Here is a 27,422-nt window from a genome sequence, read left to right on the forward strand (position 1 = left end):
TTGCTTTTTTAAAAAGTGAGTTATTTTTCATTCGCTTCTTTTGCCCCAAGTTCCTCCTCAGCTTCATCTCTCCCCCTGCTCCAGTAAAGGCAGACTTGCCCGCAGTGAAATGAGACCGCGGGGAACGTATTTTCCCCAAGAATGATCAGTCCCATGCTAACCACCCCTCTCCTCTCAGATTCCTGATACTGTACCTTTTAAAAAGGATCGTACCAAAATTTCAGCTTTCATTAGACAATTAATTTGTTCCGTAATTTTTCCATAATTTTACACAACCATGCTGGGCGATTATTCACGGGCCTTCTGTTAACCCGTTCTTTCCATGAAACACTAAAGAGAGAGGGACATTTGAAAACGGGGTCATCATCAGGCGTCCTGCCCTCACCCACGTCCACACGTGGGTACGTTTTAGCAAACCGTGATTAAGAGCACTGCACTGAGCGATTTTGCAGCTTGGTTGATCTGGCTACACAAGACCCAGCTACACGAAGCCAGTGCAGACAGGAAAAAAAACCAAATTAAAACCAATTTTAAACAAGTCGTTTAGACTCGGCAAAACACCTGAAATATCATAGCCATGCGCTTTCAAACATACAAATACGGGAGGGTGAAGTCTATTAGTGCTCCCCCTACCCAATAGGGGGTGCAAACTTGCTAGCAACGTTCGCTTCTGGGAATTTTCTTTGGGGGAGGGATTGGTGTCTGTTTCAGGAAATTTTGAGAAATTCCATCCTTGATAAAAGTCACCAGACAAGTGGGTTATAAAAGCAAAACACTGGAGATATACGGCAAGCCTGTCACCGTATGAAAAAAAACACGACTTGATGTTTTCAGCTAAGTATCAGAACTGACAAAGGGCATCAAGCTGAAATATTAATCTGTCCGTTCTGATGCCAGTCTTACATATTTTTGGCAGTTCTTTTAAAAAAAGGTTTTCAGTATTACTTTTGAAAAATAAATCTATTTATTGAAAGGTTATTCGGTGAGGGCACAGATGACATCAATCCAAACATTTTTTTTCTTGGCCAGCGATTGATCTGAACTAATTGGGTGACATTTGCTGACTGCAATCTGTCAAATCGGACCCATGAAATTACTTAAATTTGCTGATGGAAAATTGCTGTTCAATCACAACTGTTGAGGTGGTGCAGGGGGTCAGCTTCTGACCAGCTAAAGATGCAATTAAAGTCACAACAAGCGACTTCTTATACCTGCCCGTCTAGGGACAAGTGTTGCTGACCAATTGGACGAACATTTGGGAAAAAAAAACTCAAGCAAGGTAGGAAAAGGAAAAACAGATTAAAAAAGGTATTGACAAATCAAATTTCAAAGAAAATTCCTCCAATTTGAACAGCAAACACCTTGTTGGGTCCACAGAGTTGGGATCAGAATTTGATGAAGCTTATATTAAAGGGATGTATGAATTAATAACGGTTAAGTGAAAAGACTAACAATTCGTTGAATAGTGGAGAGCGCAGGGCAGATTGATCACGGCGCAAGGAATCATACAAAACAACGAGTTGTATCGTTTATTTAATTCTCTTGCCAATTTTTATATAACCGATTTCCTGGTACGGCTGTAATGATGTCATCGCAAGCGCTAATCCGCCCCCCAACCCCGCTATGCAAGATCATCACAGTTCCAGGTTATGTAGTGCATTGATACTTGACATCTGGACCCACAGTCATAGTTGGCACAGACCTAAACCAAAAAAAGAGTTAACCTCCTTCCCCTTTCTCTCGGCCACCCCCAACGGAATCAATGTCCAACGGAGTCTATTCAGGACTTCACAGTAACAACATGGTCTAGATGGGGATTATGAAATGCTGAACCTTTGCTCAATGGCATTCTGGACGAGATTACTGGATGGCACTTCCTCCTGTTACAGCTTGTTTACATTCAGACAGCAATAAGCAATTTTTTTCTTTCGGTAATTAAGTGGATTTCTTTTCTTGGTTTACAAAAATGTTTAGAGTTTTGAGGAACACTATATTAAGTTGAAATTCTCTATTTCTATCTGCAAAAATAAATGAGATTGCCTGTAGGTTTTCTCTGCACTCTTACTCAAATTCAATGCATTATAATTAATACATTTAAAACATGAAGCAAAAGTACTTATTTAGAAACTTTAAGCAAAAAAAGAAAAAAAGTATTTGAATCATTCAGAAGGCAGTCAGTGTTTAAAGAGTTAACATATGCTATGCAATTAAGGGGGTGTTTAACATGATTATGAACAGGAAATTGATGCACTGAAAATATGCTCAGAAGGGACATACAGGTATCAGATGCCATTATGCAAGATTGACCACAATTTAAAAAAAATAGTGTATGCGTGACTGATAGCAGATCTATATATAAATGAATTAAAAAAAAACTGGGCAGTTTTTTCTTACACAGCAACCATCAGCTTAGACTTGGGGCTTTTGACAAACATTGAACGCAGTAAGGAAGCTCTTATGTATGCATGATTTAATCTGCAACTAATTAATATGCAAATGTATTCATATGTTAGTTACTAAATTAAAAATGCGATGCAGACCTTATGGTGATTCTTTAGCTGTAATCCACTTTCCCCCTCCAAAATAAAGGTAGTTAAAACATTCAAATAAGTTATTCATACCTTCAGCATACTTTTCAGTGCTGCATAACTTGTTGCTTTAAAAGACATGAATAGATATTTAAACATTAAAAGAAAATTACTGTTCAAAATAATAGGGAAAAAATTCCGTGGACCACTGTGATGAAAATCCTCGGGATGCTGTGCCAATTAACAACCTGGAACACACCAACATTCTGTTAACGAAGCAAAATAATTCCCTCTCCCAGAAAGATATTTATTTGTCTCAACGTGAATGTGGGAGTGCAGAAATACAGCTATAGGACAGTTGCCTATTTTCACTATTAAATTGCACACAGAAGATTTATTTGTAATAACATATATGCCAAAATCTGAAAATGTGTACACATATTTTATACTTCAGATATCCAAAAATTATCCTTATTCATAAAATATGTGTACATAAACAAATTCTAAATTCAGTATACTGCTTCTTTTGAAAATAAACAAAAGTACCCTTTTATTCATCTACACTGTGCTGCATTGAAAATCTGGACAAACGTCAAACTTGAACAACAGCACAATTTATGTTCACTGGAGCGCTTTAGAATTTTTGAAATCAAAAAGTAATGATACCACCGAAAACAATAACTGGTCCTTTTATGTTCACAGATAGGAAAAAGCAACACTGCAATTACTTGTGGCAAATTTAAGAAAAAAACGTGGGCTGAGTTACAAAGTCTTTTCCAGCATTAAACATTATCATGAATTTAAAAGGTGAGACTGGGGAAACCAGAAACCACCTCTTCTGGTTCCTCCTTCCTAGGGAAGAATGCAGCTTTTAATTGATACATATTTCCAAGACTATTTCTGCAAACAAGGTTCAAAATTCAAATGACAAACTTTGCCTCCATAGCACTGCAATGTTGGTAGTTATTTAATTCACTGTGAACTTGCAAGATCTTCTGCAGTTTAAACATAATCTAATATACACTGGCTACTGGTGTTTAAATTGAACAAAGGGCTCAGATGTAATCATAAACCAGACCAAATATTATGAGTTAACATTATTTCTGCCTGTGCTCAAGACCACAAAATAGGCTTGAAATACTTCCTTATTAATTACATGCATACATTTTCTATATACAGTAAAACAATTTTTACTTCTTGTAAAAATCACAGATTTATAATAATTTTTATGGAAGTTGGATATAATTTTTTGACAAGAGTAAATATTGAAATGCTAATTTCCCAATAACTTCAAAAATATGAGCTTCAAGAATTTTGAGAGGAAGATTTGAGTATAATTAGGCTGCAGATTTTTCATCTGCAAATATAATTAGTAAAATAACTTATATAAAACAAATCTGCTAAGTACATGCATAGTATGTTTTCAAAATTTATCCATTTGATTCAGCCATCCCACATTAAGCAATTGGCAATTTTTCTAATAAAATATGACACCTCAATCTCATTATTAAAAAAATTGAAAGCAAAGGAATAAGAAAAGGTGATTGAGAATTGGAAATTAAATGGAAAATGTGCAAAATCTTGAGAAAGTGTTTGGAAAAGGCAAATAATCTGCTGCACTCTGCAGTGCATTAAATCTGTACTATCACATGACTGTATTTCCTAAATATTAGCAGTAGTGAATCTGCATTTGTAAAACTCAGCAGAGAAATTAATATTTTAAATTTCCTTGATTACTTGGCCATCAGATGGAATATGTTCCTATTTACATAGTGCTGTGTTACACTGAAAACCCTGATACTTCAATCAAGTTCATTGACCAGTTATCCCACTAAACCATACTGTTGTCTTGTTAAATGCTTTTCAAAAACATTAGTCCCAGAATAGTGACGGTTAGCACAACTAATAAGACACCTACCATTTAAAAAAGTTTCTTTTCAAAATAAAGGTTGGAAATCTTCTTAAGCGTTAACCTATTCACCTTCCAAGGAGTCAATGGATTTTTCTTTGATAGAAAACAAGATACCACATGCAACCAGGGTATCTATGAAGTAATGTCCCATTTATCTCAGATATTTGATGACCATTCTAGGGAGCTGAATCCACTGCAATTCTAAGTAGACCCTTTAGCATAGCTAGAAGGCCAGTGTCACACAATGAGCTATGGCAGGCTTGCAAATGCACACGCGCACACAGCAACATATTACCAAAGCTGAATGGGCTTTTAAAGTAGATTTTACTATGCGTTTTGGTAGAAATTAGCCCATAAACCTTAAAAATTAAATCAACATACCATTAAAGAGAGTAATTTGATGTCCTTAATTCATATTTCAAGGCTGAACACACTCAGGCATATCAGAAAACTGCATATAATCCTAAACATCTGAGTTAGCAGGGAACGACTGGAACCAGGCACAAACTACACAAAACTCAATTTCAGAAATAAATGATTTTTATCCTTCACAATTATAGCAAAAAAGAAACTTCCAGAAAGTGGTTCTCAATTCAAAAACGTTGTTATGTGGAGTTGTCATTCTAAATTCCATCATTATTTTGCAGCTAGATCTCAGTACTTCGGGGAGCTGGAGCCCCACTGCAGGGGTGGAGTTCAACTGTTGCTCTAGCTGCCCAGGAAGATGATGCTCAATTCTTTTAGTTCTATTCCTCAGTGTTTTAAACAGTTATTTCAAATCTTATTGTAGAAAAATTTCAAGATTTTATGAGTTAATTTATTTATAAAAGTATCTTTCTATAAGTCCAGTCACTTTTCCATATTTTATAAAAAGTATTTTTTGTTAATAATTAAAAGGAATGCTTAAGCAATTACAACATGAAGAAATTTGAGATTTTCAAGTCCTATTCTAAAACACATTTCTGAAGTAATAAATCTAATTAGAAAATATATATGTAGTTATTAAAGTATAAAACGCTAATAAAATTTGAGGCTCACTAAGCATTCTTTAACAAAAACTAAAATAGCATTATAAAACCCTGGGAAGTTGCGAATCTGGAATCAGTGTCTTTTTCCAAGAGAGCTAGGAAAGCCTGGATAAGTATTATACGAAAATAAAACCAGCAAGTAACTTAATGCAGGCCAGCAGCAATGTTACTACAATTGAATTTTCCTTCTAGTATTTACAGGTAAACTTGGGGTTCATTTGTTTACTGTTTTCCTCCAAGAATAAGATTTAAGTTTTCATTTGGATGGATCCTCAACTCGAGACATAACAACAAAAATACAGACAATGCATTCTGCAGCCTTAGAAAATAAATATATCTAAATGCAATAGCATTTTATGTCGACATAATTTAACATGCTAACGAGATGCAGAAGTGGACATAAGAATTACGAAATCATAAAATAATGTAACTATCAAATATGCTGCATCTAAAACAAACAAAACCTACGATAACTCATTAAAATCCCTATCACGTGCACCTCAAAAAACACTAAACATTATGAACTATAAAAGCAATGAAAAAACAATGACAAAAATAATCAGGAAAACTACGGAAAGGCTAAAATCAGAAAGGATTGGAAAAAAATTTAACAATTCAGGCAGAACAAAATAGCAGCAACAACATCCATTTAACATCCTAAAAAAAACAAATACATTAGGCTTCTGATGGAATACATTTACCAGAAATCAGAATCTTTTATTTCAGTTTTCCTTTCAGATGCTGACTGGCTTGCTTTACATATCCAACATTTTTAAATATATACATTTCTACCATTTATATTTTTAACCAAAATTACAGATAACCTGTCAAAAGGCAACATTAGTTTAAAAAAATTGAACTATGTCTGAAAAAAAGGTCTTTAATATGAATTCTTTTACTATACTTCCGCAATAACACAAAAGCACACGGTACTAAACAACTCAAAACTACCAGGGTTATAATTTACAAATTATTTTAATTATTGCAAAGATCTGGATTAATGCTATTAATCACCAAAAATCAAACCTGCAACACAGACTAACAGAAAACATCTAATCATTTGGAATAAAGTTTCCTACAGATGAACAAAATGTTGAGACTACGTAACCAGTTGAGGATATGCCAACATTTTGGTTCATGAGTGACTCAAAACAACATGTATAGATCATATATGTTTGTTAAAAGATAAACTCCAATAGTTAATCAAAATCTCTCATCATGTTTCTCACTAACTAAAATTATATATTTCATTAAAATGGTCTTAAAATTGGAAAACAAAACTGAGAATTGAAAATATTTGAAACTGCAAAGAGCAGAACTAACATTCCTCCTGTTGTGAATAAAATTGCCCTTGCTTTGCCCCGGTTTTTACCTCTTTTGCTTTGGAAATATGTAAAATTGCTGCAATTTAGGTCCACGTGAACAGGCAAGCTTAGAGTGCACCACAGTACCCTGGTCAGAATGTGCAACAAACTTTTCAACTGTGGACTCCTTCACCCTATTGCCAAATTATACAGAAACACAGAGATAACCCATCCTATCTTCGGCACAGACCAAGGTACAGCTGGTACATCCACCAACATTCCAGTTCATACCAGTTAATTTTGTGAGCTGTCCTCATCTGAACTGATTTCTTTTTACTCAGTCATGGAATGCCCACATCGTGGGCCCATCCCAAATGCCCTCAACTCAACTTGGCTTGCTCAGCCATGTCAGAGCCGTGGTAGGTCACATGTACCAGACCAGGGAGGAATGGCAGATTGGCTTGCTAAAAGGATATTAGAGAATCAAATGGCTTTACCTCAACATGGGTGATAGATGATAACCATTATTGGTAACACTTAAGCTAGTAAGCAAGCAGGCTACTTTGTGCTGCATTGTATTTAGCTCCTTAAGCGTCACTGGAGCTGCACTTATCCAGGAAAGTGGACAGAATTCTATCACAATCCTGATTCATGCTTTGCAGACGATGGAAAAACTTTGGGGAATCAGGAGGTGAATCACTTATCGTAGAATTCCCAGCATATGGCCTGTCCTTGTAGCTATAATATTTGGAAAGCTGGACCACTTAACTTGTCAGTCAATGGAGACATACAACTATTTTTGGAGGGTGGTGGGACTTGAAGATGGTAATGCTATTAAATGTCAAGAAGTGTGGTTAGGATATCTCTTATTGGTGTCGGTCATTGTCTGCCATTTGTAAGGGAAATAATACTAGCTGTTTAAAAGTTTGAGTTTTAATGAATGCAAGATCTTATGCATTGGGCTGTATATTATGTACCTTGTTGCTGTGTTTTCAGCATGGGGATAGAAAAAAAAAACTGGCCTACAACCTTTCCATACAGCCCCCAAAGTCACCGCCAAACGGAGGATGGATGAACACAGAGCAGCCCACCCCCACTTGATGTAATTAAATACTTAGGAGTGAATGGAGGTTGATAAAAGCTCAATTGGCCCCAATATTATCCTGAGGAGAAAGTGAGGTCTGCAGATGCTGGAGATCAGAGCTGAAAATGTGTTGCTGGAAAAGCGCAGCAGGTCAGGCAGCATCCAGGGAACAGGAGAATCGACGTTTCGGGCATAATATTATCCTACCTACACTTTGAAATGGTTGGTGTAAGCAGATTGAATTGAATTTATTGTCACGTGAACCAAGGCACAGTGAAAAGCTTTGTCTTGTGAGCAATACAGTTAAATTGCATAGATAAGTAAATAATAGGTAAACAGCAGCAAAAACCAAAACACAAGTACAGGCGAATGTTAAGGGTTTGAGAGTCCATTCAGTATTCTAACAACAGTAGGTTAGAAACTTTCGAAACTGGCTGGTGCGTGTTCAGGCTTCAGTACCTTCTCCCCGATGGTAGAGGCTATAGAAAAACATTGCCAGGGTGAAATGGATCTTTGAGAATGCTGGGGGCCTTTCCTTGATGGTGGGCCTGGCAAATGGATTCTATAGATGGGAGGTTGGCCTTTTGATTGTCCGGGCCAAGTTCACCACTCTCTGTAACCGTCTCCAATCTTGAATGGTACAGTTGCCACACCAGGTAGTGATACATTCAGACAGAATGCTCTCGATAGACAGCCCATTTGTTTTCTTTAAAACATCTTTAAAAATGCAAGAAGAAACTGTTCCATTTTTGGAGATGTCCTTTTGACTATTGCAGAGATGATAACGTACTCATTTCCTCCCTGTTCTTCAAGACTCAAAACCCCATATCTCTCCCCCACCCCATCTCACTAGGTTGGTTAACACTCCCTGCCAATGCCTCCCTCAAAATATCTTGATCTGGGTTCCAATGGACCTCCTTTACGAACCTTCCTGCAGTACTACCACAGCCTTTTATCAGGCTCTATGCTTCTGGGACTGTTGGAGCTGCTGGTCAACCAGATTGATGGACAGCTCAGAGAGTGTAACAGGCAGAAATTTGACTTTTCCTGTCTATTGGCTCACCACAGTTGATCTTCTTTTTGGGGTGGGTTTCTGCACATCATTTTGGCTTGCCCTATAATATTTAGCCAATTATCTGCAGGATGGTAAAGGGAGCTGAACACATTGCACTCATGGGATATAAGTGTTAACCCGTTGTTGGAATGTAGGGAAATCCAGATTGTATTTAGGAGGGTGTTCTAGGATTTTGAGTGAAGGAGTAGCATAAGGTTCCAAGTCAGGTTTGTGATCAGGAAGGCAACATGTAGCTGGTGGTGCTCCCATGTACATACAACCCTTGTTCTTCTAAGTGGAGGCAACAGAATTGGAGGAGGCTGTCAAAGGAAGTTAGATGCGTGACTACTGCCACTGTGCGTATTATTGAATATTGAATGTGATGGATGGAGTACCAACCAAGAGGGCTGTTATGTGTTGCATGGTGTCCAATGTTTTGAATGCTGTTTGAGGTGCGCCTTTCCAGGCAAGGGGGTAGTATTTGACCATACTCCTGACTTGTGCTTTGTAGATAATGAACTGGAGATAGTAGTTGAGCTACTTAATGCAAGATTCCAGGCTCTAACCTGCTCTTGTGGTCACAACATTAACCAGAAACTGAACTGGGCCTGCCATATCAATGCTGATAGTAGGGGAGTAATTGCATGTCAAAGGATGATGCTTCAAATCTGTTATATTGGAGATGGTCATTCTAGGGCAATTGTGTGGCACGAATGCGACTTGCAACTTATCAGCCTAGTTCTTGGTTTTATTAACTTCTTGCTGCATTCGGCCAGTACCTGAAGAGTCATAAATAGTACTGATCCATTGTGCAAACATCAGCAAACCCCCTCATTTCTAACCTCATGGTAGTGGAAATTTCATTGAAGCAATTGAAGATTCCATAACAGTAAAAACAACTCATATGACTTAATCTATGTGAGTGAGAACAATAGAATTAATTATTATGTTTTTAGCATACCTTTGAGTATGTTTCATTCTTATATTACAGCAAGAGACAGCAGAAAATTGACACGCTGAAGATAATTTTTCTTAATGTGCTGGATTTCCCAAGGAATGGCAATCTCACACAGATTATCTGTCTAACCCTTTTCTTAACGAAAGGAGCGAGTTGTATTTTTCTAGCAGATATTCCAATCAGGGAGTCATATTTGCATTCTGATAGATCTTTTGTGTTGGGGGATGGTAAATGATGGCCCCTTTTCACAGCAGTCAGCTTTTTATTCTAGAATTAAAAGATCCACAGACAGAATCACAGACAACCACTTTTGCAGCTGTCAAATGATAAGTACATATGGTGAGTGTGGAGATGGTGCTGGGAGGGTAGGGAGTTATAGTAAGGGAGGTTCCAGCTGGATGTGTTGTTAGGGTGTCAGCTAGGTAAGGGTAGAGTGCCGGTGAATAGGGTGCGAATTGGCTGGGAGACTAAATAGATAGAAGTGAGTACTGCAGATGCTGGAGATTAGAATCAAGATTAGAGTGGTGTTGGAAAAGCACAGTAGGTCAGGCAGCATCCGAGCAGCAGGAAAATTGACGTTTCAGGCAAAAGCCCCTCATCAGGAATGAATCATTCCTGAAGGGCTTTTGCCCGAAGTTTAGATTCTCCTGCTCCTCGGATGCTGCCTGACCTGCTGTGCTTTTCCAGCACCACTCTAATCTTGACTAAATAGGTGATGCAGTATTTAGGGTATTGTTGGGTGGATGGAAGCAATCCAGTCTGGTAGGAGTGCTGGAGGTGAGGTGTCTGGTTGGGAAAAGGGGGGGTGAACAAAGGAGAGCAAGGGCTCATGTTCAGTGGTGTGAAAAGAGGGATATCAGATCCCAGAGGTTGGGCGGGGCAGAGGCAGAACCAGTCACAAGAAACAGGAAGCAGGCGAATGTAGGAGTACAGGTTCAGATGAGTTGAAGTGGGATTGGATTGAAGTGGGGGGGGGGGGGGGGTGTGATCCACATTAGGGTAGTGATCGGATGCGCTTCAGGTCCAGAGGGATTGTGTCAGGTCAGGGTCTGGAGTTTTTAAGTGTTTTGGGGGAGGTGTAGTTGGGGTTTATGTACAATAAGTATGAAATTTGTTGAATAACTACTCAGGAGTTAGACTCTAACTTTTCCTGAGTGGCCACTAATTTCATTGTAAACTCTAATTTAAATAGAAACTTTTGGAGGGCTCCAGGTCTAGAGGAATTACCCAGTGGAACCTTCCAAGTCATGTACAATCCAGGAGTTTGCTACAAGGGGGATTCTGCAGGGACCCATGTGCAAAATCTATCAACAACGGAAAACCAACTGACTGGCTGTCGGAAAGTCCGGGCTAATATTCATTTCTGAGAGTTATGTTGATTTCGGCCAAATGCTGACAAAATGGTCATTGCAACTGAGTGGAAAGCAGAGTCAGGCTACAGCTTTTTCTGTAATACAATGAACAACTGCATATGCTGGAGATTTGAAACAAAAGCAAAAATTGCTGGAGAAACTCAGTAGGTCTGGTAGCATCCATGGAGAGAAAACAAGTTAACGATTTGGGTCCAGTGACCGTTCTTCAGAACTTATCCTACTGTTTCTCCAGTAATTTCTGGTTCTGGTTCTTTTTCTGTAATTACATTTACAAAATGAGCCAGGGAATATCTGGTAACAACATCCTCTTCAGAAAAAAGGAAAAAAATGCAAGAATTTAGTATTAAGAAAAATAACTGAAAAATTAATCGGACCTGTTTAGCATCTTGCAGTCCTTTTTTTTGCAGCAACACACTGAATCATTTGGCAATTCATTTCATGAAAACCAAGCATGTAATGTTTAAAAGTTCTGCCCTTTTTGCTCTTAAATTCCTATTTGCTGAACTCGATGAAATTTGAGCCCTTTATTCTTGTGAACAGGTTGCTTGATTAACCCTGCAAAATCTTGAAAATTTTAAGTAGGTACTACAGAGTCTCCTCATTGAACTGATACATATGTTCAATGAAATGTAGGGAATGACAGCACTGAAATTGCGCAATGACTTCTGTATATTACAAATCAGCAATTACCACAAATGAATTATAAAAGCTGTTGAAACAATTTTAAAAATGATTTTTACGAGGCTAATGACAAAACATATCTTTTACTGATGACCACTGAATAGTTTGTAACTAAACAAATGTTTCCCAGATATTGAAGTATTCTTAGCAATAAAAAAACTTCATCAAGAAATGTATTTCATATCTCAACCACAAGGTATGCAATATTTTAGAAAATCACCTGCAAAACTGGCCTGCATGAAACTTTTCTTTTATCCCACCCCAGGTGGTTCAATATCACTTTAGTGGCTCTGTTTCTACGCAGCAATTTTATTTTGCAACATAATTGTTAAATACATTCACTGTAAAGAAAGGTACAGGACTGTACAGTAGAATATGTCAACATTTTAATTTTTGAATAAATACACAATAATTCTTGGGCAACAGATTTAAGTAATGGAAATAAAATAAAACAATGTCATTAAAATTATCTATGGGCATTGATATGAGCTATTTAATTCTTACAACAATCTGCCTTTGAAGTGGAGGAAGGTTTGAGCTGAACAATGCATTAAAAGAATCTTAGATCTTCAGCATTTGTGATGAAGCTCAAGAGGAGTTGAACTATCCTGAGATACAGGCACAAATACTAAGGAAGTTGGACAAGTGATAGTAAAATGTTATTTACTTATTCTTTGCTCACAATCTGTAAATGTATTCGAAAATGAGTACGATAATCTTTGGCAACAGCTCCCATTCAGTTGCATTGTAATATCAGGATGACTTTTAGATCTCTGCAACTAACAAAGAATGCCTGATCAGCCAGCTTGTCAAGTCTGAATCTTGGAAAAAGCAGCTTGCAGATGGGTAAATCTGCAAAGTGATGAACTTGTGTGTGTGATAGTTTTGAGATACTTTTGTTTTGACAAGACGTAAAAATAAATGTAAACTAAATTCCAAAGTATACAACTCCTTACAAAAATCTAACTTAAAATGCCACTCAATTTTCTATATAGGAGGCAATGATGAAGAGTGTGCAGAATAAACTGGAAATACATGCAATTCTGAGTGCGTCAAGATGATTTAGCTCTCGGGAGAAGGGGTGGAGTGAAAATACAGCTTAAAAAATGTTCTAATCACATGTAATTCCTCCATGGACCCATGTCCACAAATGTTTTTTTTTCCCCCCATTTAATTACCTAAACTGTCTTCATATGCGAATGAAGCAAAATCATCCGGGTTGGATGAAAGACTTTTTTCTCATTCCTACATTCCAATGGTCTAATGTAACTTCCACATGAAACAAATATTAAAAGAAACTATCTACCAGTTCCACTGAAGCAATCTTTACGGCCTGGATTTACTGTCAGAAACAGCATCATCTGTATGTTGACCTTTGAGGATTATAAACAATCCTGCCAATATTGTAATGGCATTCAGAATCAACTATATAAGAAAGCAAATGAATGGTTTTTCGTTTTACATCTGCACCTTAATAACGAGCAGGGCATTTCATTATTTGCCGATCTGACCCACTAATAAACATCACTGCTTCATAAAAAATGTGCTTCAAACAAGTTCACTATTGTTCACTTGGACTACTAAGGTTTCATACCTTCACAATTTAAATAATGAAATCATGTTGAAACAGAGCAATTCTGGACATTGCTTTGCAAAATGTTCAGAAAAGAAAAAGAATGATTTTGGTACATGGAATGGAAATTGAAAGATATTCTTAAGAATTAAATTGGTTTACAAAGAAGTTGAAAGGAGAGATGATCCCCTTCCTTTGAAATGATGAGAGATACAGATAACATAGACCATTTAATGAAGCCATCAAACACAGAACTAGAAAACTTTCAAAACTAAGAGACCTTGCATTAAGGCTGAAGAATACAGTAACTCACTGACATTAGCAAAAGTAATAAATATGGGAATTAGACTCAGTTACATCTTTCAGATGAACAGTGGACTTCGGTTTTTCTATGGCTCCATGAGACTCCAATTGGTAGCTCAGCTACCAGGTTATGGAAGTCCCAGATTCAATTCAGAGTTTTCACTGAATGAAATGATCTCAGCCAAAGTGGCAGTCAGAATACTACAACTGGTTCAGCACTCTTTAGTCAACTGAGAGAAAGATACCTGATATCCAATATCTGGGTGAATATAGTTATCAATAATGTCTCCACATTTGGCAAGTGGGCGGCACAGTGGCACAGTGGGTAGCACTGCTGCCTCACAGCGCCTGAGACCTGGGTTCAATTCCCGCCTCAGGTCAGGTGAATTGGCCATGCTAAATTGCCCGTAGTGTTAGGTAAGGAGTAAATGTAGGGGTATGGGTGGGTTGCGCTTCGGCGGGTCGGTGTGGACTTGTTGGGCCGAAGGGCCTGTTTCCACACTGTAATGTAATCTAATGTAATCTAATCTAATTTAGGTAAGGAAGGTGGTCTGTGGATCTATCTTCTAGTAAGGAACAAATATATACAATGTATTATCCCTATGCTGTGCAGCATTATGGTGAAAACTCAAGCTCAAAGCACCAGCTACAAAGAATATAAAACGAGTCCTTGAGGTAAAAGTACAAAAAAAGTGATAAGTTCATATCTTGGAATGCTATCTGAAGAAATACTGCTTTGGTTCATTCACAACATTCTAGTTTCAGTCAGAAAACGACAGCTTTAAATTCTAGGATTTAAGTACACAATCTATGTTGATGTTTTGGATGTAGGTTTGCTCGCTGAGCTGGAAGGTTCATTTCCAGATGTTTTGTTACCTTACTAGGTAACATCTTCAGTGGGCCTCAGGCGAAGCAATGCTGAAAATTCCTGCTTTCTCTTTATATGTTTGGGTTTCTTTGGGTTGGTGATGTCATTTCTTGTGGTGATGCTATTTCCTGTGGTGAAGTCACTTCCTGTTCCTTTTCTCAGGTGGTGGTAGATGGGGTCTAACTCGATGTGTTTGTTGATCGAGTTCTGATTGGAATTCTTTGTGTGGCTTGTCCTAGGATGGATGTGTTGTCCCAGTCGAAGTGGCGTCCTTCTTCATCCGCATGTGAGGATACTAGTGAGAGAAGGTCATGTCTTTTTGTGGCTAGTGGTGTTCACGTATCCTGGTAGCAAGTTTTCTGTCTGCTTGTCCAATGTAGTGTTTGCTACAGTCCTTGCAAGGTATTTTGTAAATGACTTTAATTTTGCTTGTTGTCTGTATAGGGTCTTTCAAGTTCATTAGCTGCTGTTTTAGTGTGTCGGTGCATTTGTATGCTACCATGATGCCAAGGGGTCTGAGTAGTCTGGCAGTCATTTCCAAGATGTCTTTGATGTAGGGGAGAGTGGCTAGGGTTTCTGGAGGTGTTTTGTTTGCTTGTTTGGGTTTGTTGCTGAGAAACATGAGTCACATAAAGACATGATCCTCTCTCACTAGTATCCTCACATACGGATGAAGGAGGACACCACTTCAACTGGGACAATACATCCATCCTAGGACAAACCAAACAAAGACACGCATGAGAATTCCTAGAAGCATGGCATTCCAACCAGAACTCGATCAACCAACACACCGAGTTAGACCTCATCTACTACCACCTGAGAAAAGAAACAGGAAGTGACTTCACCACAGGAAATAAAATCACCACAAGAAATGACATCACCAACCCAAAGAAACCCAAACGTATAAATAGAAAGCAGGAATTTTCAGCATTGCTTCGCCTGAGGCCCACTGAAGATGTTACCTAGTAAGGTAGCGAAATGTCTGGAAAAGAACCTTGCAGCTCAGTGAGCAAACCTACACCCAAAACTTCAACTGAGCTACAAATCTTCTCAAAACTCACTGTGTTGATGTCTCAATGCAGTACTAAGAGAGTGCTGCATTATCTGAAGTGTTATACTTTTGAGGAAACAATAAAATGAGACCACATCTGCTTCTTCTACAGTGTTGGGTCAGAATTCTATGGGCTTTTATCTGTATGGCAGTTTTTCCCACTCTGCCACCCAAAGAGGTGGCAGGACATTTGGACAGAAATCCCAAATGGATCAGCAGTGGCAGTGGACAGAGTGGGATTATAATCAATACTCAGGTTCGAAGGCCCAGATTTTCATGGAGTCTGAAGGATTTTGGAGCCATTCGAAAATGGCAAGTAGGATCTGTTTACAGGAATCCTGATGTCCCCAGATTTCATTACTGCAGGATAAGGGTGTTGGTAGTAGGAACTACCTGTACCCCTGACCTGGCTGGTTCCATTGCAGGGGTAATTCACCTCACAATCAAAATCACTAAAACAGATCTGGTGGTCATTACCACATTGTTATTTGTGAGGGTTTATCACACTCAAATTGGCTGCTGTGTTTCGGACAGTATAATAGTTACCACACTTCAAAAATACTCCATTGTATTATTGAAATATGGGTCATGAAAGATCTTATATAAATTTGGGTGGCACAGTGGTTAGCACTGCTGCCTCATGGCACAAGAGACCCGGGTTCAATTCTTGCCTCAGGCAACTCTGTGTGGAGCTTGCACATTCTCCCCGTGTCTGCGTGGGTTTCCTCCGAGTGCTCCGGTTTCCTCTCACATTCCAAAAATGTGCAGGTTAGGTGAACTGGCCATGCTAAATTGCCCATAGTGTTAGATGAAGGGGTAAATGTAGGGGAATGGGTCTGGGTGGGTTGCTCTTAGGAGGATCGGTGTGGACTTGTTGGGCCGAAGGGCCTGTTTCCACACTAAGTAATCTAAAGCTTTTTTTTTTAAACACAACAATACAAATACCCATATCAGAGAATTGGGAACAAGACATGTTGGAAGAAAATAGGGTTTAATTCACCATTCACACAGTTGCAGAATAAAGTAGCCATTAAAGGAAGTGGGATGGAATTAGAAATGCAATACCATAGCCAATTACTTGCTTGAGTGTACAGACTCCGTAAAGTCACCCTATTATGTACATACTGAAAGCATAGAGTATATCTCTCAGCTAAAGTCATTGACAGTGTCATCAAGCTGTACCCATTAGGGGTGGCACAGTGGCTCATAGCACCAGGGATCCAGGTTCAATTCCCGCCTCGAGTGACTGTCTGTGTGGAGTTTGCACATTCTCCCCATGTCTGCGTGGGTTTTCTCCACGTGCTCCGGTTTCCTCCCACAGTCCAAAGATGTGCAGGTCAGGGGAATTGGCCATGCTAAATTGCCCATAGTGTTATGTGCATTAGTCAGAAGGAAATGGGTCTGGGTGGGTTACTCTTCGGAGGGTTGGTGTGGACTTGTTGGGCCGAAGGGCCTGTTTCCACACTGTAAGGGAATCTAATCTAAATATTGAATCTAATCAAAAAACTGGATACTGGCAGTCAGTTTTTGACCACTCAGTTCCTGATTTCATTACAGCCTTAATCCAGGTATGGACAAAACAGTTGAACTCAAGGAAACTTTGAACTCAACTGACTGGCTGTATTATCAAAGCAACTCCAGAAATTTGGAGTCAATAGAAATTGGGGCAAAATATCATTGGTTGAAGCTATACCTTGCAGAACAGGAGATACCAACTCACATCCTATCTCTGCAGTGTCTGTTTACAAGGCACAAGTGAGGAATTTGATGGAATACTCCTCGCTTGCCTGGATGTGTACAGGTCTAACACTCGAGGAGCTTCATGCTATCCAGCCCACTGAAGATTGTAAATGTTGTGGCAATCAAATGTTCACTCCCTTCACCACTAATATACAGTGTAAGTATGTACCATCTACAAGATGATCTACAGTAACTCACCAAGTCTCCTGTGCTACAACTTTCCAAACCCACAATATGTATCACATTGAAGACAACAGCAGTGTATACATGGCAACATCACCAAATGAAAGTTCCCCTTCAAACTATATATAATTCTGGCTTGGAACTGTATTGATGTTCCTTCAATATCACTGGGTCAAAATCCTGGAACTCTGTGGGTGCCCCGTACCACACAGACTGTAGCTGTTCAAGAAGGTAGCTTACTATCACCTTCTAAAGAGTAGTTTGAGATTTGTAACAAATGTCAGACTGGCTGAGAAAGGAAATGGACAGCCTCACTCAAGCCAGTTATGTGGTGAGTAAACTAATCATTAAAAACAAAACCCAGACATCCTTCAGTGGAAGAGTTTGTAAAGGACTGAATCATTATAACTGCAGCTTTACCGGCTCCAGAGAAACTTGCATTATTTAAGACTGCAAGCTTGTCTCAGATTGGATTAACAATATGATTTCAGGACACTGAAAAAGTTTGGCAAAAGTGTGCACCTGATTTCGAGTTCCAATCTCCGGCTATTGATTAGACAACAGATTTAAGACCAAGTCATAATCTCTGTGTGTGGAATAAGTTAAAGAAGATTTTTTTTCTTTATGGTAAAGCATGCCTCCACCAAAACAGGAACACCAAAAGAGGGTTATATGTTGTGCAGGGATTTCACTTATCATTTGAAAATGTGGTCTTAGTACTGATGGTTTTCCAGCCATGATTGGATCTCAGAAATGATTAGTTGCGGTCACGAAAGAAATGGATCTGAGTGAGTTGATTGTATGCCACTGCTTTATATATTAACAGAATGTATGTGTGCAGTCCCCGTGGCTGAGAAATGTAATGTTAAAAGTGGAATCAAGCAATAACTTTAATAAAAGTCAAACTTTAAACAACCCCTAGTTTAAAAAGTTACTGATACATCTTGAATCATAGCATTGTAATATCGTTTACTGATGTGAAGTGAGATGGCTCAGTCAGGAGACTTTGAACTAAATGAGGAAGTGAATATTCATGGAGGTAAAGTGAAAACCTGTGGTTTTCATACGTTCTGGATAACATTCCAGTTTACTTTAAATTTAAGTTAAAATAAAAAGTGTCCCTCAATTTATCCTGTAATTTGGGGACCAGTTAGTTGGATGGCTGGTTTGCAGTGCAGAGTTGCACCAACAGCATGGGTTCAACCTCCACAGTGAAGGACTCTCCTTCTCAACCTCTCCCTGACCTGAGGAGTGTCATGTTCAGGTTAAACCACCAGCAATTGGCTCTCGTTAATAAGACAGGAGTCGAATGAACTACTAGGACTATAGTGGCATTACTTCTACCTGATTATAAGAAGCAATTTGTCTCAGAAAATGTCTGTGCATGATAGAATCCCACTGGAATCCACTGAATAAGGATCAAGGTTGTGAAGGAATTAAAATTTATGGTGTGTTCATAAATTAGAATCAGAATATAGACTGTGAAGGAAAAACGTTGGAACAGATAAACTACTTACAGCTTTTTTGCTCCACTCCTTTAGAGACATCTAGGGACTTTGCAATTCACATTAAAAAAATCTCTAATCTTTAACAAATTGGAAGTAACTTTCCAAGTAAAATCTGTTCATTCTACAGCCAATTTTTGGTACAGAAAGCAAGAAATAGTTCTTGTATATTGCTGTCTTTTTTTTTACAAAGTTGATGGGTTGTCTTAGTTACAACAGAGCTAACTGAGTAAGAGGTGGGTATGATATTTCCTGAGCATCAAGGGAAGTAATTGTTGCAAAATTTATAATGTAGAATGCATGATCCTGATCCTGTTTTACATACAATAACTTAAATCGAAGATTAGCTTGATTTCCCTGAGATCAACTAACTCGTGAAAAGTTCTTAATAAGGTTGCAAATGACTTGTGAAGAAATTGTTCCCGAGTTAACGTGTTTTATTTTCTCAATTTCTAGCTGTCCTTAAATGATACTTGATTAGCAGCAATAACTTGCTTAGTTCCAATACTAATTCTAATCTTATCCAGTTGAGTCAGAACAGGACATCAAGTGGAGACTACCAGATATTCGCAATATACCAAAAGAAAAACAATGTGAATCATTTGAAATTACAGAACCTATAAGGATATTGATCATTCTAGTTAGCATTATTTAGTAGCATACATACCTAAGCATTTTGTTATTTTAGGTTTTTAAGTACATAATGCAGAATGTCACAAACTTCATTTAAAGATTAAATTCATTCTTTCATTAATCTATAGGTATCTTAGCTGTTGGTACCATCAGATATATAATTCTAATTTAGGTTTGGTTACCAATGGGGTGACAAGTGTGATAAACAAACTTGTGTAAACCTTAGGATCTATTAAATTCAAACAATGCAAACAGAGATGTAAAGAGTATTTGAAAGTCGAACTGTGCCACATGGATTCTGTGGCACAGACAGCAATTATGGTCTATGGGACAGCCTTGGGCATCACTGTTCAGTTGTCAAAATCACATAAGCAATGACATCATACCTGTGGAATAGATCCGTCTTTAATTTTTGGACTGTGAATGACATCAGTATTAATAGAAAAGTTGCATATCCAGTTTATTCTATCAGCCAAGGGGACTTAACAACACCTCAATGGTGAGATTGGAATTTACATATTAAAAGGAATTGGAGAACTTCATTTTGAATGATTTTTAAAAAAAAAGTGTATTCTAATAAATATTTTGTCCAGGAACCACAGACTCTACAATTTTACAGGACAATTATGCGGTCACAGCTGAGTCCTATATACAGTTTTAGTTCCTTTACCTATGGTGGTACATATTTTCCCCACAGAAAATGCAACAAAATATACTAGTTCCAGGGTGGTTGGTAGGTCAAATAGTCCAAGTTTACTGATTTGTGAAAAATTAGAAGTGATTAATTGAAATAGGTGCTGTGTTTCCTCCAGGTAGGAAATCTAGAATATGGGATCAGCCATTTGGTACAGATGGAAATTTTGCAACTCGAAGGTTTTGAATCTTTCAAGTTCTCTATATTAAAGAGTGAGTGCGTGCTTTGGCACTTTGTACATTCAAGGCAGAGGTCAACATGTATTTGGGTGCTCAGGGAATGCAAAGATGGTGCAGGAAGTTTAGGAGATAAGCCAAGATCTTTCTTTTTGAAGGACATAGAAGAAGGTGCTTCAGCAGAACACCTACATCAGTCTGCAAAAAATGATCCTGAATCTCCTGTTGCCTGCCACTTCACCACTGTAAGACCATAAGACATAGGAGTGGAAGTAAGGCCATTCGGCCCATCGAGTCCACTCCACCATTTAATCGTGGCTGATGGGCATTTCAACTCCACTTACCCGCTTTCTCCCCATAGCCCTTAATTCCTTGTGACATCAAGAATTTATCAATCTCTGCCTTGAAGACATTTAGCGTCCCAGCTTCCACTGCACTCCGCGGCAATGAATTCCACAGGCCCACCACTCTCTGGCTGAAGAAATGTCTCTGCATTTCTGTTCTGAATTGACCCCCTCTAATTTTAAGGCTGTGCCCACGGGTCCTAGTCTCCCGCCTAACGGAAACAATTTCTTAGCGTCCACCCTTTCCAAGCCATGTATTATCTTGTAAATTTCTATTAGATCTCCCCTTAGCCTTCTAAACTCCAATGAGTACAATCCCAGGATCCTCAGCCGTTCCTCGTATGTTAGACCTACCATTCCAGGGATCATCCGTATGAATCTTCACTGGACACGCTCCAGTGCCAGTATGTCCCTCCGGAGGTGTGGGGCCCAAAACTGGACACAGTACTCCAAATGGGGCCTAACCAGAGCTTTATAAAGTCTCAGTAGTACATTGCTGCTTTTATATTCCAACCCTCTTGAGATAAATGACAACATTGCGTTCGCTTTCTTAATCACGGATTCAACCTGCATGTTTACTTTAGAGAATCCTCGACTAGCACTCCCAGATCCCTTTGTACTTTGGCTTTATGAATTTTCTCACCGTTTAGAAAGTAGGCCATGCTTGTATTCTTTTTTCCAAAGTGCAAGACCTCGCATTTGCTCACATTGAACTTCACCAGCCAGTTCCTGGACCACTCTCCCAAACTGTCTAGATCCTTCTGCAGCCTCCCCACTTCCTCAGTACTACCTGCCTGTCCACCTATCTTTGTATCATTGGCAAACTTCGCTAGAATGCCCCCAGTCCCTTCATCCAGATCATTAATATATAACGTGAACAGCTGCGGTCCCAACACTGAACCCAGTGGGACACCGCTTGTCACCGGCTGCCATTCCGAAGAAGAACCTCTTATCCCAAATCTCTGCCTTCTGTCAGACAGCCAATCCTCAATCCATGCCAGTAGCTCACCTCGAACACCATGGGCCCTCACCTTACTCAGCAGCCTCCTGTGTGGCACCTTATCAAAGGCCTTTGGAAGTCTAGATAGACCACATCCACTGGGTTTCCCTGGTCTAACCTACTTGTCACCTCTTCAAAGAATTCTAACAGGTTTATCGGGCACCACCTCCCCTTACTAAATCCATGTTGACTTGTTCTGATCCCGACCTCTCCGCCCCCACCCCTTCTCCGGCCTGTCACTCTCACCTGTCATTCCCAACGCCCCTCCCCCAAGTCCCTCCTCCCTACTTTTTATCTTAGCCTGCTTGGCACACCCTCCTCATTTCTGAAGAAGGGCTTATGCCCGAAACGTCGATTCTCCTTCTTCTTTGATGCTGCCTGACCTGCTGCGCTTTTCCAGCAACACATTTTTAAGCTCTTGTTCTAATCCGACCCTGCTCTTTCAAGAATTTAGAAACCTCATCCTTAACAATGGATTCTAGAATTTTACCAACAATCGAGGTTAGGCTAATTGGCCTATAATTTTTCATCTTCTGTCTTGATCCTTTCTTGAGCAATGGGGTTACAACAGCGGTCTTCCAATCATCCAGGACTTTCCCTGACTCCAATGACTCTTGAAAGATCTCAACCAACACCTCCGCTATTTCCTCAGCAACCTCCCTCAGAACTCTAGGATGTAGCCCATCGGGGCCAGGAGATTTGTCAATTTTAAGACCTTTTAGCTTTTGTAGCACTATCTCTTTTGTAATGGCAACAATACTCAACTCAGCTCCCTGACTCCCTTTAATTGTTGGGATATTACTCAGGTCTTCCACTGTGAAGACTGACACAAAGTACTTATTAAGTTCTCCAGCTATTTCCTTATCTCCCATCACTAGCTTTCCAGCATCAGTTTGAAGTGGCCCAATGTCTACTTTTGCCTGTCGTTTGTTTCTTATGTATTGAAAGAAACTTTTACTATCATTTCTAATATTACTGGCTAACCTACCTTCATAAACACTGGCTTGGAAATATCATCCGTCATCCCTGTGCCTAAGAAGGCTCATGCAGCATGTGTCAATGACTACCACCCAGTTGCCCTTACTACGATGGTCATTAAGTGCTGGTCATGGCATTAATCAACTCCAGCCTCCCCACTACTCTTGACCCACTTCAATTTGCCTATTGGACCAACAGATCCTTATCAGATGCCATATCACTTACCCTTCACTCCTCCCTAGAACATTTTGACACGAAGAACAGCTCCGTAAGAATCCTACCCATTGACTACAATTCAGCCTTCAACACTATTATCCCCTCGAGACTGACTACTAAACTTAGTAAGACCCACTCTCTGCAACTGTTTCTTGACCCACAGGCCACGATCAGTGAAGACTGGGGACAATATTTCATCCTCACTAACATTCAACACTAGAGCATCCCAGGGGTGCGTACTCATCCCCCTACTGTACTCACTGTATACCCATGACTAAATCGCCAAATACCAGACTAATGCCATTTACAAGTTCGCTGATGACCACCATAGTCGGTTGAATCCCTGATGGCGATGAAACAGACTACACAAGGGAGTTAGAAGACCTGGAAAAGTGGTGCACTGAGAACAACCTAGCTCTCAATGCCAGCATAACCAAGGAACTCATTATTGACTTTTGGCGGGATGTTACTCATGCCCCCCTACACATTAACAGCACAGAGGTGGAAAGAGTGGAGAGTGTCAAGCTCCTGGGAGTGGTTATCCACAACAAGCTTTCTCAGACTCTTTACGTGGATGCATTGGTTACAAAGGCCCAATAACGCCTCTTCTTCCTCAGGCAGCTGAGGAAATTTGGCATGACTCCATACTCCCTGTTGCTTTCACTTTCCCTTCCCCCCAACTAAGAAGTTTGAAGTCCTACTGACCACCCTATTTATCCTCTTCGCTAAAACATTGGTACCTGATCGGTTGAGGTGGAGACCGTCCCAACGGTACAGATACAGATCGCCCCGGTTCCAAAACTGATGCCAATGCCCCATGAAATGGAATCCCTCTTTCCCACACCAATCCCTTAGCCACGTGTTTACTTCCCTAATTTTCTTATCCCTATGCCAATTGGCACGTGGCTCAGGCAGTAATCCAGAGATTATGACCCTTGAGGACCTGTACTTCAATTTCTTCCTAGTGCTTGATAATCCCCAAACAGGCCCTCCACCCTACCTTTGCCTATGTTGTTAGTCCCAACGTGGACCACAACAACTGGATCCTCCCCCTCCCGCTCCAATATCCTTTCAAGCCGGTCGGAGATGTCCCGCACCCTGGCACCGGGCAGGGAACACACCATGCGAGACTCCCAATCCGGCTTCCATAGGATAGTATCTGTCCCCCTAATTATAGAATCCCCGATAACAACTATTTGTCTTTTTGCTCCCCCCTCTTGAATGGCCTTCTGCATCATGGTGTCGTGGTCAGCTGGCTCATCCTGTCCAGAGCCCTTTTCCTCATCCATACAGGGAGCAAGAATCTCATACCTGTTGGACAAGGTCAAGGGCTGAGGCTCCTGCACTCCTGAACTCAAGTTCCCCCTAACTGCCTCACTTACAGTCACGCTCTGATGTCCCTGATCACTAACCGAGTGTGAATTACTTAATCTCCCAGGTGTGACTGCCTCCTGAAACTAAGGTAACTCTCCCCCTCCCGGATGTGCCGCAGTGTTTGAAGCTCAGATTCCAGATCATCAACTCTGAGCCGGAGTTCTTCCAGCAACCAACACTTGCTGCAGATGTGGTCACTGCCATTCACAATGGGATCAGCCAGCTCCCACATCATACAGCTACAGCACATCTCTGCTTAGTTAATTACTTTATTACTTTGTATAGGTTTGAGTTAAAATACTTTTTATTCCCTGGCCAACATCTCTCTCTCAAGCTTGCTTCAGTCCTCCAGCAAATGTCACGGCAAGCTGGAAGAACAGCACTTCACTTTCCATTGGGGACCTTACAACCTTCAGGACTCAATTTTGAGTTCAATAATTTTAGGGCTTGAGTGCCTTCTCAAAGTCCTTACCACCAAATGTCTTCCCACACCGCACATGGACTGCTACAACAAACAACCCATTGTCAGCCACTAATGGTCCTCATTAACAGCCTCTACTCTCCCAGGCTGACCTCTACCCATTCCTTTGTCTGAACAAACGTTCTTCTCTCTCTCTGGATTCTATCTCCACCTACTGTTTGCACCTTCCCCTGTTTCCTCCACTGCATTTTCAGGATATAGACCAACCTTTTCCTAACTACTTTCAGTTCTAAAAAAGAATCACTGGATCCAAAATGTTAACTCTGCTGTTTTTCCACAGATGCTGCCAGACCTGCCAAGTTTCTCCATCAGTTTTGTTTATCTTCAGAAAGCCATCCTAGATATCTGAGCAAATTTTAAACCTTGGGCAGACTTTGAATTTAAAAATCCTGATACTTCATGCAAAGTCAAATGTTATTCAACAGGTGGCATATTTGCATAGACTACAAAGATAAATGTCAGTAGTTAAAAAAAACACAGATTTTGAAATTCTTCCACAGGTCAAATTGAATTTATATTGTATTTATTCTAATGAAAGAGATTTTTAAGCCATTTTTAATACCATATGACTGAAAATCCTGAAGAGCTGTTAATGCTAAGACAGAAAGCAATATTCATCTTCTTTGGATAATTCCTACTTAAAACCAACAGAAGGGTCTTTGAACACTTTTCCAAACCCAGTTGCTCAGAAATATGAGTTAAAAGAGATTTTATCCAGATAGTCTAAAACATTCCATTAATTGGACAGAATATATACAAAAAAACCCCATAAAATATCCAAAAAAACGTTAAAGACAACTACTTGTGAGAAATCTAAAAACAGGAAACATTTTTACAGACTTTTTAAAGAAAAGGGTAAACAAAGTAAATGGTGGTCCTATTGTAAGTGAGCCTAGGGAATTAATAATGGGGAAATAAGAAGCTGGCATAACAACTGACAAGGTATTTTGTATTGGTCTTAAGATGGTACAAATAACATCTCGCAAAAAGTTGTAAATCTGGAAATGGAAGGGAGGAACAAAGACAAGGGAAGATATGAGAAGCTTTTATTTTTAATGACATAAAAGCAGGATTTGAATAAGTTCAAGATGATCTGGCGGTATCAACATGGTTTTGTGAAAGAAACCTATGTTTAACTTATCTATTTGAATTGTTTGAAGAAGCAACATGTGCTGTACCCAAAGGGGGAATGGTAGCTGTGCTGTTTTTAGATTTCCAGAAGACATTTGATAAGGTGCTAGATCAAAGGTTGTGGAAAATCAAGGCTCATGGTTTGGGGGTACATATTAGGAAACAGACAGTGGGCATAAATGGGTCATTTTGGGCTGGCAATTTAAGAGATGAGGAGTTTCTTCTCTCAGGTAAGTGAATCGGTGGAATTCTTGACTACAGAGGGCTGTTGAAGCTGAGACATTAAGTTGATTCAAGGCTGAGATGCTGGGGTTTTGAAAAGTAGGAGATGGCAATTGACACATATGAGATCCCGAGGAGTCTTAACAAGGTTATGTGGAAAGATTGTTTCCACTTGTGAGAGAACGTAGAACTAACAGTCTCTATAAAAATAAGGAGTTGCCCATTTAAGGCCGGGATAAGGAGACATTTTTTCTCACAGGAAGTCATGTACTCTCTGGAACTCTCTTCCTCAAAAGGCAGGAACAGAGACACTGAGTATTTATAAGCATGAACTGGTTATTGCAAGGCAATAGGGTGAAAGGATCTTTGATGGGAGCGTGAAATGATCAGATCAGCCATGGTCTTATTTGAATGGTGAAGTAGGCCAAAGGGGTAGTGGCCTTCTTCTGCTCCTAAAGTGTACATTTGCATATAATCCATCTGAAAGCAAACAGCTATACGTGTGATCTTATGTCATATCATGTCAGCAGCACTATAATATACTAGAGGAAGTGCAAAGATAACTGACTGATACCTAGGATGGCAGGACTGATGTATGAGGATGTATAATTCTAACTGATGTATCAGTTAGAATTATATTCCCTAGAGTTCAGAAAAATGGGAGGAGGATCTCATAGAAACCTGTAAAATTCTTACAGGATAAACAAGGCAGATTGAGGAAGTGTGTTCCTGGTAGCAGGGGAGTTCCAGAAGCCATGGCTACAACCTAAGGATACCATTTAGTTTATGGCAAATGATTTAGGACTGAGAGAAGGAGAAATGTCTTTACCAGAGAGTGGTGAGCCTGTGGAATGTGCTACTATAGAAAGCAGAAGACAGTAAGGTCTGTAGATGCTGGAGATCAGAATTGAGAGTGTGTTGCTGGAAAAGCACAGCAAGTCAGGCATTCCTGATAAAGGGCTCTGGCCCAAAACGTCGATTTTCCTGCTCCTCAGATGCTGTCTGACCTGCTGTGCTTTTCCAGCAAC

At 39.6% G+C, this 27,422-nt stretch overlaps 1 protein-coding gene across 9 annotated transcripts in view; it reads right to left on the minus strand.

Annotated features, from left to right (window-relative positions):
• The window catches only part of tcf4 (transcription factor 4), a 459,054-nt gene that overhangs the window by 160,234 nt on the left and 271,398 nt on the right, over nt 1-27,422 (minus strand). Inside the window, exon 1 of one of the 9 annotated variants that reach the window (XM_043675018.1) lies at nt 214-283. The exons of the other annotated variants lie outside the window; for them this stretch is intronic. Within the exon in view, the coding sequence (XP_043530953.1) occupies nt 214-231 (18 nt within the window). The 5' untranslated portion in view covers nt 232-283. Of the gene's footprint in view, nt 1-213; nt 284-27,422 lie in introns of those variants that run through there. 9 annotated transcript variants of the gene reach the window in all.

The sequence above is a fragment of the Chiloscyllium plagiosum genome, chromosome 1 (assembly GCF_004010195.1).
Source record: "Chiloscyllium plagiosum isolate BGI_BamShark_2017 chromosome 1, ASM401019v2, whole genome shotgun sequence".
In the NCBI taxonomy this organism is placed as follows: domain Eukaryota; kingdom Metazoa; phylum Chordata; class Chondrichthyes; order Orectolobiformes; family Hemiscylliidae; genus Chiloscyllium; species Chiloscyllium plagiosum.